This window comes from Schistosoma haematobium, chromosome 1 (assembly GCF_000699445.3).
Source record: "Schistosoma haematobium chromosome 1, whole genome shotgun sequence".
In the NCBI taxonomy this organism is placed as follows: Eukaryota; Metazoa; Platyhelminthes; class Trematoda; order Strigeidida; family Schistosomatidae; genus Schistosoma; species Schistosoma haematobium.
Window position 1 is genome coordinate 6,623,182 of NC_067196.1, and position 13,788 is coordinate 6,636,969.

Below are 13,788 nucleotides of genomic sequence, written 5' to 3' on the forward strand. Positions count from 1 at the left end.
TTGGAAATCCAAATACAGATCTGTCAGACGAATAAGACTTTCCTGATTATCAAGCAATACGTATGCCAGTCATCCTGCAAAATTTAAGAATACCAATTTCGTGAGTTCATATGCTTATATTCAGTTAAGAGCACACAAGAATTATATGCGTTTGAAATTCTTCGATTAGTATCGACAATATTTCCTTCCACGTTTCGATTCACTGATACATTGAACCATTCCATTTTCCCCATAAACACACTTCTGAATGGAGGAAATCCTTCTCAATCCGGATTTCATGAAGTCATCAATGCAGGCACCATGTCCAACAGCAGTGTCCTTACCAGAGTAGTTGACGTCTCTGTGATGAACAAATATGAAATGAAAAGTGACACAAATGTTTGAACATCCATCTTAAGTGTGAACTTACAAGCAAATTAGAACGTGCATGAAACAGGCAAAACGTAGACATTAACCATAATCATAAAAATGAATCGATCTTCAAACCTACTCATATATACGCCAGTATGGAGGCTGTCCCGTCGAATTATGTATCAAAGGTACACAAACAGATCCAGGTATCCATGGTGGTGAGAGTGAGCCAACGCTCTTGTACACTTCAATATATGAACCACTCTTATACTTTCCATCGTACAATCGTAGACAATACTTGCATGAATCTGATTTGGTTATGACTAATTGATTTATCAATGTGTATGACAATAAAGCAATGAGAAACATCGAATTAGCTGACATTGCTTTTTCGTTTTGTTCTTGAGATGAATTAGTCGATTGACGCATTTATATAGTTTTCAGTAGATGTGAGATTTCAATAAATTGCTTAATCCACAGTGGATATGTGATTGTCATGATTTGTGCGGAAATATCAGCGTCAACAATTCATAAGAGAATGAAATGATCATTGTGATAGGTGTCACGGTTAATTCCCATGTTACGTGACTATGTTTGTATTGTTGATCACGCAGCTTGATTAAGTATTTTGAGAATCAGCATCACGTCAATTGAAATTCTGGTTTCGTGCACACTGTTTGCGATGTCCACGGATGATATTTGTGTGAATTGCTTAATGAGTGGTGACTGGATGACCCTCGAAATATCACTTCGTTTAAAACAATATGTCAGTGTCAGAATAGAGCTGTTTTATGAAATTAGGATTACACACATACGTTATGAAACAGAATGAATAATGTATTAGTGTATTTTTTTAAACATATAATCTGAGATTTCTGATTTTACCGTGGTAATATTCTCTGAAGAATGAACAGTTAGTTCATGTTTGTCGTGTAGATCACTAGATCCCTATAGCTCACATGACGCAATGATCATCGTTAGATGATATTCGAAATTCAGTATCACTGTACGGTTGTTCTCTACGTTCCTCACTCGATCGAAATTTCCGGGCTTCATACTCGATAGTGTGGTCCTGTATGTGGTCAACACACGAATATGTTGTTCTGTTTGTCACTGAACCTACTTACATGTTCATCTTGCCCACAAATTAATAGCCATCCATCAATCGCTGAATCAAAAAGTGGAAGGCAATATTGTCGAAACTAATCGAAGAATTTCAAACGAATATAATTTTTGTGTTTTCTTAACTGAATATAAGCATATGAACTTGTAGTCGGAATGGGATTACCAATTGTAGCGTGGCGTCGAGTTGAGATTAACTATGAACACCGCTACCAAGAAACACGTGCCAAATAGATCAGAAGGCGTAAGAAGCTCGTTCCAAATGACTCCATAAAATCCTCGAGAAGCCAAATATCAGAAGGCAATTAATGGACCAAGTCGAGGTGTATATTTGCTGGCGATCTCGTGGCATCGAAAGGATACCGAGATCGTGCCAGGATACAACCTTGGTTACAGAACGTAACCGAATCCGCGCGAAGTTACAATCGAAGTGTCAGTATAAGAATGGAAGCACAAAATAGCTGTCATTAGCACAGTCAAACGAAAGCACATTAAAACAAACACTGGTACAGTTGGTTATAATAATAATTGTTTTTATTAAACCAGTCGTGTTCTCGTGATAAACGTGAGTCACTAGAGGAGCCCCCGCCAGAAAGGGTTTACACTTTCGATAAGTGGCGGTTTAAATCGTGGGACTAATCGGCTGACGAGCGATTGTAGGACGGAAGAATTGGCGAACAGGAAAGCGATCGTTGATCGTCGAGTTGCCAATGAAAGTCGTTTTCGGAGAACGGTACCAGGAGCGATGTGCTGTATTTGTTGCTTGAGTTGGCATGCTACACCAGAGTGGTTTGTATCCAGAATCTAAAGATTGCGTTCGTAGGGGTCCGGACCAGAAACGCTGCAGACGTAGGACGAAACCACGTTGAGCCAATGAACCAGAAGCGACCGTAACGACCAAGCGTATGCCAAGCATTCGAAACCAATATATCGACTGAGTACGTTGACAAGAGCGTGGGTGATCAGGCCAGCTTTCGCCAAAGTTGACTGAAGTCGACGGAACCAAACGGAGATGGTCGAAGGCGTGGGCTCAGGAAACAAAAAGAAAATCAAAAAAGAAGAGTGTAGCATACGTGTAGTATAGGAATAGTCCTACACCGTATCGGTTGTTAACTGTGCGGCTAGTCGCGAAAGCGTACGGGCAACCGTATTCGGCGACCGGAACGTGAGACGGTAGCCTCGTTCGTATCTCGTGAGCCTGCAATCTCATCCGAGGTCAGAGGCGGCGTGGTCCGCTGATCTGGAAGTGAGACTGTCGTCTCGTCCGTAGACGGTGCAGATGACGCGTGCTGTTGACCGGGACGTGAGAATGAGGTCTCAGATGTATCTAGCGTGGGACCTGAAGAATATTTGAGGGTCCCGCTAGGTTTAATAGATCTAGCATTGAATCTCAGGTTACCAGATAGGGCACTGTCATCGACGTGTGCTGGTTTGAGACGATCAACGCTGACGATCTCGACGCGGCCATGTTGATCAACCTTGAAGGTCTTTTCGTGACGAGTGATCACGTGAAAAGGGCCTTCGTAAGGTTGTTGCCAAGGTTTGCGTACCGAATCTACTCGTACAAAAACATGTGAACAGGTAGATAACTCTCGAGAGAGAGCGACCTGTCGATGTTGTATTCGAGTTGACACCGGAGACAGCGTTCGCATAAATGCAGACAGTCGATGGACGTAGTCTGATTTACCGAAATTAGGTCTGCTCCGTGGTGTGAAGAGTTCTCCGGGCAGACGCAATGTCGTGCCGTATACCAGTTCAGCGGCGGAACATTGTATATCTGCCTTCGAGCTCGTTCGAATACCTAAGAGGACGAGCGATAAGGTTTCGTACCAGTTGTCGTTCTCGTGTGCTCGTAGAGCACTTTTAAGTTGGCAATGAAACCGTTCAACTTAACCATTTGATACTGGGAGGTAGACGTTAATGCGTATGCGAATGCATTCCGTACCAAGCAGCCGGGTCAGCGAGGAGAATAGTTAATAGGGGAAAATTTCTCGAATAAAGCGTGCAATTCATCGTCACGCGAATAAAAAGTGACAAGGATTCGGTACACATACACGTGAGTCTATTATATTAATACTATTCTTATCGTTATCCGTCATGTCGAGTATATTATATATTAAATATGAAAATATACGACAGACGTGGATAGATAAATCATAGACTCACCGAATTGGCTTCTTTGGAAGATTTGACCAGAAGCAGAGGCGTGTTCCAAAATACGGGCCACCAATTGTCGCGTGTCCCAAACTTTGGGATCACCAATTGTAGTCTGATTGGGATTACCAATTGTAGCGTGGCGTCGAGTTGAGATTAACTATGAACACCGCTACCAAGAAACACGTGCCAAATAGATCAGAAGGCGTAAGAAGCTCGTTCCAAATGACTCCATAAAATCCTCGAGAAGCCAAATATCAGAAGGCAATTAATGGACCAAGTCGAGGTGTATATTTGCTGGCGATCTCGTGGCATCGAAAGGATACCGAGATCGTGCCAGGATACAACCTTGGTTACAGAACGTAACCGAATCCGCGCGAAGTTACAATCGAAGTGTCAGTATAAGAATGGAAGCACAAAATAGCTGTCATTAGCACAGTCAAACAAAAGCACATTAAAACAAACACTGGTACAGTTGGTTATAATAATAATTGTTTTTATTAAACCAGTCGTGTTCTCGTGATAAACGTGAGTCACTAGAGGAGCCCCCGCCAGAAAGGGTTTACACTTTCGATAAGTGGCGGTTTAAATCGTGGGACTAATCGGCTGACGAGCGATTGTAGGACGGAAGAATTGGCGAACAGGAAAGCGATCGTTGATCGTCGAGTTGCCAATGAAAGTCGTTTTCGGAGAACGGTACCAGGAGCGATGTGCTGTATTTGTTGCTTGAGTTGGCATGCTACACCAGAGTGGTTTGTATCCAGAATCTAAAGATTGCGTTCGTAGGGGTCCGGACCAGAAACGCTGCAGACGTAGGACGAAACCACGTTGAGCCAATGAACCAGAAGCGACCGTAACGACCAAGCGTATGCCAAGCATTCGAAACCAATATATCGACTGAGTACGTTGACAAGAGCGTGGGTGATCAGGCCAGCTTTCGCCAAAGTTGACTGAAGTCGACGGAACCAAACGGAGATGGTCGAAGGCGTGGGCTCAGGAAACAAAAAGAAAATCAAAAAAAGAAGAGTGTAACATACGTGTAGTATAGGAATAGTCCTACACCGTATCGGTTGTTAACTGTGCGGCTAGTCGCGAAAGCGTACGGGCAACCGTATTCGGCGACCGGAACGTGAGACGGTAGCCTCGTTCGTATCTCGTGAGCCTGCAATCTCATCCGAGGTCAGAGGCGGCGTGGTCCGCTGATCTGGAAGTGAGACTGTCGTCTCGTCCGTAGACGGTGCAGATGACGCGTGCTGTTGACCGGGACGTGAGAATGAGGTCTCAGATGTATCTAGCGTGGGACCTGAAGAATATTTGAGGGTCCCGCTAGGTTTAATAGATCTAGCATTGAATCTCAGGTTACCAGATAGGGCACTGTCATCGACGTGTACTGGTTTGAGACGATCAACGCTGACGATCTCGACGCGGCCATGTTGATCAACCTTGAAGGTCTTTTCGTGACGAGTGATCACGTGAAAAGGGCCTTCGTAAGGTTGTTGCCAAGGTTTGCGTACCGAATCTACTCGTACAAAAACATGTGAACAGGTAGATAACTCTCGAGAGAGAGCGACCTGTCGATGTTGTATTCGAGTTGACACCGGAGACAGCGTTCGCATAAATGCAGACAGTCGATGGACGTAGTCTGATTTACCGAAATTAGGTCTGCTCCGTGGTGTGAAGAGTTCTCCGGGCAGACGCAATGTCGTGCCGTATACCAGTTCAGCGGCGGAACATTGTATATCTGCCTTCGAGCTCGTTCGAATACCTAAGAGGACGAGCGATAAGGTTTCGTACCAGTTGTCGTTCTCGTGTGCTCGTAGAGCACTTTTAAGTTGGCAATGAAACCGTTCAACTTAACCATTTGATACTGGGAGGTAGACGTTAATGCGTATGCGAATGCATTCCGTACCAAGCAGCCGGGTCAGCGAGGAGAATAGTTAATAGGGGAAAATTTCTCGAATAAAGCGTGGAATTCATCGTCACGCGAATAAAAAGTGACAAGGATTCGGTACACATACATGTGAGTCTATTATATTAATACTATTCTTATCGTTATCCGTCATGTCGAGTATATTATATATTAAATATGAAAATATACGACAGACGTGGATAGATAAATCATAGACTCACCGAATTGGCTTCTTTGGAAGATTTGACCAGAAGCAGAGGCGTGTTCCAAAATACGGGCCACCAATTGTCGCGTGTCCCAAACTTTGGGATCACCAATTGTAGTCTGATTGGGATTACCAATTGTAGCGTGGCGTCGAGTTGAGATTAACTATGAACACCGCTACCAAGAAACACGTGCCAAATAGATCAGAAGGCGTAAGAAGCTCGTTCCAAATGACTCCATAAAATCCTCGAGAAGCCAAATATCAGAAGGCAATTAATGGACCAAGTCGAGGTGTATATTTGCTGGCGATCTCGTGGCATCGAAAGGATACCGAGATCGTGCCAGGATACAACCTTGGTTACAGAACGTAACCGAATCCGCGCGAAGTTACAATCGAAGTGTCAGTATAAGAATGGAAGCACAAAATAGCTGTCATTAGCACAGTCAAACAAAAGCACATTAAAACAAACACTGGTACAGTTGGTTATAATAATAATTGTTTTTATTAAACCAGTCGTGTTCTCGTGATAAACGTGAGTCACTAGAGGAGCCCCCGCCAGAAAGGGTTTACACTTTCGATAAGTGGCGGTTTAAATCGTGGGACTAATCGGCTGACGAGCGATTGTAGGACGGAAGAATTGGCGAACAGGAAAGCGATCGTTGATCGTCGAGTTGCCAACGAAAGTCGTTTTCGGAGAACGGTACCAGGAGCGATGTGCTGTATTTGTTGCTTGAGTTGGCATGCTACACCAGAGTGGTTTGTATCCAGAATCTAAAGATTGCGTTCGTAGGGGTCCGGACCAGAAACGCTGCAGACGTAGGACGAAACCACGTTGAGCCAATGAACCAGAAGCGACCGTAACGACCAAGCGTATGCCAAGCATTCGAAACCAATATATCGACTGAGTACGTTGACAAGAGCGTGGGTGATCAGGCCAGCTTTCGCCAAAGTTGACTGAAGTCGACGGAACCAAACGGAGATGGTCGAAGGCGTGGGCTCAGGAAACAAAAAGAAAATCAAAAAAAGAAGAGTGTAGCATACGTGTAGTATAGGAATAGTCCTACACCGTATCGGTTGTTAACTGTGCGGCTAGTCGCGAAAGCGTACGGGCAACCGTATTCGGCGACCGGAACGTGAGACGGTAGCCTCGTTCGTATCTCGTGAGCCTGCAATCTCATCCGAGGTCAGAGGCGGCGTGGTCCGCTGATCTGGAAGTGAGACTGTCGTCTCGTCCGTAGACGGTGCAGATGACGCGTGCTGTTGACCGGGACGTGAGAATGAGGTCTCAGATGTATCTAGCGTGGGACCTGAAGAATATTTGAGGGTCCCGCTAGGTTTAATAGATCTAGCATTGAATCTCAGGTTACCAGATAGGGCACTGTCATCGACGTGTGCTGGTTTGAGACGATCAACGCTGACGATCTCGACGCGGCCATGTTGATCAACCTTGAAGGTCTTTTCGTGACGAGTGATCACGTGAAAAGGGCCTTCGTAAGGTTGTTGCCAAGGTTTGCGTACCGAATCTACTCGTACAAAAACATGTGAACAGGTAGATAACTCTCGAGAGAGAGCGACCTGTCGATGTTGTATTCGAGTTGACACCGGAGACAGCGTTCGCATAAATGCAGACAGTCGATGGACGTAGTCTGATTTACCGAAATTAGGTCTGCTCCGTGGTGTGAAGAGTTCTCCGGGCAGACGCAATGTCGTGCCGTATACCAGTTCAGCGGCGGAACATTGTATATCTGCCTTCGAGCTCGTTCGAATACCTAAGAGGACGAGCGATAAGGTTTCGTACCAGTTGTCGTTCTCGTGTGCTCGTAGAGCACTTTTAAGTTGGCAATGAAACCGTTCAACTTAACCATTTGATACTGGGAGGTAGACGTTAATGCGTATGCGAATGCATTCCGTACCAAGCAGCCGGGTCAGCGAGGAGAATAGTTAATAGGGGAAAATTTCTCGAATAAAGCGTGGAATTCATCGTCACGCGAATAAAAAGTGACAAGGATTCGGTACACATACATGTGAGTCTATTATATTAATACTATTCTTATCGTTATCCGTCATGTCGAGTATATTATATATTAAATATGAAAATATACGACAGACGTGGATAGATAAATCATAGACTCACCGAATTGGCTTCTTTGGAAGATTTGACCAGAAGCAGAGGCGTGTTCCAAAATACGGGCCACCAATTGTCGCGTGTCCCAAACTTTGGGATCACCAATTGTAGTCTGATTGGGATTACCAATTGTAGCGTGGCGTCGAGTTGAGATTAACTATGAACACCGCTACCAAGAAACACGTGCCAAATAGATCAGAAGGCGTAAGAAGCTCGTTCCAAATGACTCCATAAAATCCTCGAGAAGCCAAATATCAGAAGGCAATTAATGGACCAAGTCGAGGTGTATATTTGCTGGCGATCTCGTGGCATCGAAAGGATACCGAGATCGTGCCAGGATACAACCTTGGTTACAGAACGTAACCGAATCCGCGCGAAGTTACAATCGAAGTGTCAGTATAAGAATGGAAGCACAAAATAGCTGTCATTAGCACAGTCAAACAAAAGCACATTAAAACAAACACTGGTACAGTTGGTTATAATAATAATTGTTTTTATTAAACCAGTCGTGTTCTCGTGATAAACGTGAGTCACTAGAGGAGCCCCCGCCAGAAAGGGTTTACACTTTCGATAAGTGGCGGTTTAAATCGTGGGACTAATCGGCTGACGAGCGATTGTAGGACGGAAGAATTGGCGAACAGGAAAGCGATCGTTGATCGTCGAGTTGCCAACGAAAGTCGTTTTCGGAGAACGGTACCAGGAGCGATGTGCTGTATTTGTTGCTTGAGTTGGCATGCTACACCAGAGTGGTTTGTATCCAGAATCTAAAGATTGCGTTCGTAGGGGTCCGGACCAGAAACGCTGCAGACGTAGGACGAAACCACGTTGAGCCAATGAACCAGAAGCGACCGTAACGACCAAGCGTATGCCAAGCATTCGAAACCAATATATCGACTGAGTACGTTGACAAGAGCGTGGGTGATCAGGCCAGCTTTCGCCAAAGTTGACTGAAGTCGACGGAACCAAACGGAGATGGTCGAAGGCGTGGGCTCAGGAAACAAAAAGAAAATCAAAAAAAGAAGAGTGTAGCATACGTGTAGTATAGGAATAGTCCTACACCGTATCGGTTGTTAACTGTGCGGCTAGTCGCGAAAGCGTACGGGCAACCGTATTCGGCGACCGGAACGTGAGACGGTAGCCTCGTTCGTATCTCGTGAGCCTGCAATCTCATCCGAGGTCAGAGGCGGCGTGGTCCGCTGATCTGGAAGTGAGACTGTCGTCTCGTCCGTAGACGGTGCAGATGACGCGTGCTGTTGACCGGGACGTGAGAATGAGGTCTCAGATGTATCTAGCGTGGGACCTGAAGAATATTTGAGGGTCCCGCTAGGTTTAATAGATCTAGCATTGAATCTCAGGTTACCAGATAGGGCACTGTCATCGACGTGTGCTGGTTTGAGACGATCAACGCTGACGATCTCGACGCGGCCATGTTGATCAACCTTGAAGGTCTTTTCGTGACGAGTGATCACGTGAAAAGGGCCTTCGTAAGGTTGTTGCCAAGGTTTGCGTACCGAATCTACTCGTACAAAAACATGTGAACAGGTAGATAACTCTCGAGAGAGAGCGACCTGTCGATGTTGTATTCGAGTTGACACCGGAGACAGCGTTCGCATAAATGCAGACAGTCGATGGACGTAGTCTGATTTACCGAAATTAGGTCTGCTCCGTGGTGTGAAGAGTTCTCCGGGCAGACGCAATGTCGTGCCGTATACCAGTTCAGCGGCGGAACATTGTATATCTGCCTTCGAGCTCGTTCGAATACCTAAGAGGACGAGCGATAAGGTTTCGTACCAGTTGTCGTTCTCGTGTGCTCGTAGAGCACTTTTAAGTTGGCAATGAAACCGTTCAACTTAACCATTTGATACTGGGAGGTAGACGTTAATGCGTATGCGAATGCATTCCGTACCAAGCAGCCGGGTCAGCGAGGAGAATAGTTAATAGGGGAAAATTTCTCGAATAAAGCGTGGAATTCATCGTCACGCGAATAAAAAGTGACAAGGATTCGGTACACATACATGTGAGTCTATTATATTAATACTATTCTTATCGTTATCCGTCATGTCGAGTATATTATATATTAAATATGAAAATATACGACAGACGTGGATAGATAAATCATAGACTCACCGAATTGGCTTCTTTGGAAGATTTGACCAGAAGCAGAGGCGTGTTCCAAAATACGGGCCACCAATTGTCGCGTGTCCCAAACTTTGGGATCACCAATTGTAGTCTGATTGGGATTACCAATTGTAGCGTGGCGTCGAGTTGAGATTAACTATGAACACCGCTACCAAGAAACACGTGCCAAATAGATCAGAAGGCGTAAGAAGCTCGTTCCAAATGACTCCATAAAATCCTCGAGAAGCCAAATATCAGAAGGCAATTAATGGACCAAGTCGAGGTGTATATTTGCTGGCGATCTCGTGGCATCGAAAGGATACCGAGATCGTGCCAGGATACAACCTTGGTTACAGAACGTAACCGAATCCGCGCGAAGTTACAATCGAAGTGTCAGTATAAGAATGGAAGCACAAAATAGCTGTCATTAGCACAGTCAAACAAAAGCACATTAAAACAAACACTGGTACAGTTGGTTATAATAATAATTGTTTTTATTAAACCAGTCGTGTTCTCGTGATAAATGTTAGTCACTACGAACTCATGAAATTGGTATTCTGAGAGTTTCGAAATAATGTGCAATATTTTTCAAACATCGGCTCTTCATATCTACATATATACTCGAATAAATCTGTGTGGATGTATGCTAGGTTTTAAGCTATCACGTGTTCTCTTAATCTGCGAACGAGAAACTATACTCGGTGACCAAATACCAGTGAGCTATATGTTGATGCGTCCCAGCCCCGCTAACTTGAGTGAGAAGTCCAAACATGGAATGGCCAGTATATTCTGCTAATAGTCACAAACGAGCGAGCTGAAACGACCTCCAACGACCACAACAAACACACTTCAAAACGTATATATACAAAGATATATATATATATATATATATCCATATTGTCGTGGAAGATTTTAAACATTTAATCGATAAGTTAGTCAATCGACTGCCATTGAAATATTTTAACATTTAATCGATCAGAATAGTTTAGTTGATTAACAACTATACGGTGAAAATAAACGTATAGTATTGGGCCACAAATGGATCCCAAACATTATCACTCATTATTCTTATTCGGGCGTAACAACCTTGTTTGACCGACCATCATGCACATAGTTCGGGACATACAGAAGTGCAAAACGCGACTACTTAACACGCTGGACTATGTTCGCCGTTACCGGTATGGCGTCAGTTGTAGCCGACATAGTTCGTTTTACTTCTGCTTCGTTGAATACTGTCGCTAATACGAAATCGTCGTTGATCGTTCGGTCTGAACTGATCAATCTCGATAATGAGTTAGTCTGTTCGAATCTGGTCGTTGACGTACACTTGATAGTAAAACCATAACCCATAAGGATTGTAGTCCTTCACCACATGTGATTTGAAAGGTGAACATAAGGATGTTATTCTTCTTGGAACCGAAAATTGACGGGAGTTGCTATCGGTCTGTTAAGAGAGTGAGACGTCGTGTATGATACTGGAATTCTGCGTCTGCTACTTTCTACAGAGCACAGGCCGTCGATCAGCATTCTCCAACCCACTCCGTTCTTGGTCTTTCCTTCTAGTTCTATCCAATTGTTGTTCACTTTTCTCATGCCTGCCTCCATTTCTCGGAGTAATGTGTTGTTTGGGTCTAGCACTTTTCCTTTGGTTTTGCGGAATCCAGTCCATTTTATTTACATTTCACTGTTTGTGAAGATCAAATTTAACTATTTTCGGATTTCCAGTGTATACATACCATATATCATATTTATTTGAATTGACAGTGGTTAACAAATCTCGCTTGTACAGTAACCATTATCGTAATAACATCTAGTGAACGAATTTCCATTTGAAATGCTAGATAGTATTCACTCAATATTAGTCAGTAAGTGAATGAACTTCAATGGTCCAACACTAAATTTGAAGTAAAAATCAATCTTTAAAAGAGACGTTTACCAATAATTATGAGACTGTGAATTTTTAAAATAAATGTTGAGCTTAATTATCCACTGACCGAATATATCCAGTTGTTCGACATACAAGAAACATATATTCCAATAGACCCTCATAGTGATGATTCAACAAATCGTTGAAACAGAATTTGAAACATTTATTCTCTCTCGTCTCTAAGAAATCATTACGAATAATCACAATATTTATTGAAATGACCATTCTTAATCATCATAACTATGATGATGTATCAATTGTTACGTCGGTCATACATTAGTGGCATATGTCGAGTTACTTACTTTTCATTAATTTTCAAACGTTGTATTCATTTTTCATCCAGAGGTTTTCAAAGAATTTATATTGAGGAGATTTCCTACAGGTATTCAGTCTTCTTGTGGATATTACTTTGAAACAATTATCAATATAATTCATTTAATATTGAATACAAAGTCTTTAATTATAAAATAATAGTTGGGTTCCTAATCAGCAGTTTAGAGGTAATGCGAGAGCGCGAGATCGATGCTTGTTTCGATTGACGGTTAAGGTGTTTGGGATTGAATTTGCCTTACGGATATTCTACCGGAACAATAAATGCGATACTGGCGACCCAGAGTCTATGTGGAAGCTATAGTCAGAACAAGGCAACTTGACCTTAAACTTTATTTGTTTCTAAACGTGAAAACAATTCGACTGGTAGAATAATTAAACAAATTGTGGTCTTTAAGTGGAACGCACGAACATACCGACCAGTACTGCGTTTAAGCAACGATTTGATTGGTCGGGTATGGTTATAAGTATCATGTAGTCATGGATCATCCCTAACATGGATTGCCGAATTCGGATCGTGTCTCCGTCCAATATTTACCAGCTTCCAATACTGGACTTTCCGTGTTCAACTCGATATTTATGATGTGAAAATTGAACGGTTGCCACCAAACTCAACTGAATTCCAGTTAAAAATTGTTTGGTCGTAGTTGTCTTCCTAATAACAACAATAATCACAACGACATTCACCATGAACAAGAACATTGTGTGAAACACAAAAAGCTATGTATAATGAGTAATAGCAACAGTCATTCGATTTCACAGAAATGAGTGGAAGTCACAATGAAATAGAAGGATGGGAGTAATGTTGTTGTGTACCAATAAAATGTCTCTACACAAAATAGTGCATCCCCTTATTTTCAGTCATCCACATGAAAGTTGTCTCACTTGAAGATCCTAATCTCTTTACTCTCGTTGTTGTAGAAGTAAACAGCAATACTATGTGAAGACGTTACACTAACTTTTATTGTTAATATATTAAATACATAACCCAGTATGAATCGTTACCTATGAAGTCATCATGATTATTCAATGTTCATATTTTCTCACTGAACTAGTACACGGTATATATATATATATATTCCAAGTTGATTCATTGAAAGCTACTCTCTCAAAGTGCTTCTGATTTTAACTTGATAAACTTGCATTCATTGTGTTGGTCCAGTTATTTTCTGAATGCCAGTCCTTCCAGCTTTAGCTGGAATTCAGAGCGACTAAAGAGTATCAAGACTTCCTTTAACTTTATTGTTGACACTGGCAGTGGTGAGCCATATCTCAGTACTCTATTACTGTATGCGTCAACAATAAAGTCATGTCAAGAATACAGCGAGTTATAAAATCTGTTTGAGTATGGACACTGACTGCCGAAATAGTGGATAAGGATAAACGGTAGAAAAACTATTGTCTACTTCGTCGTTATTATTACTCTAATAATTGACTCAATCTTAAGATTGTAGAATTGTTATAATGTATCTGCCTAATGTAAAAGATATTACCAGGAATTCACATCATTGTCTACACGGACCCATCGTATCGTCACTATCAACAGT

The 13,788-nt window shown here is 42.7% G+C and overlaps 1 protein-coding gene across 1 annotated transcript; it reads right to left on the bottom strand.

Annotated features, from left to right (window-relative positions):
* Positions 1–165: 165 nt before the first annotated feature.
* On the bottom strand, positions 166–720 carry MS3_00001456 (uncharacterized protein; the record flags this gene model as incomplete). Its single annotated transcript, XM_012946942.2, has 2 exons — positions 166–340; positions 491–720. The coding sequence occupies 2 exons, from the start codon at positions 718–720 to the stop codon at positions 166–168; spliced, it is 405 nt and encodes a 134-aa protein (XP_012802396.1).
* Between the last annotated feature and the right edge of the window lie 13,068 nt (positions 721–13,788).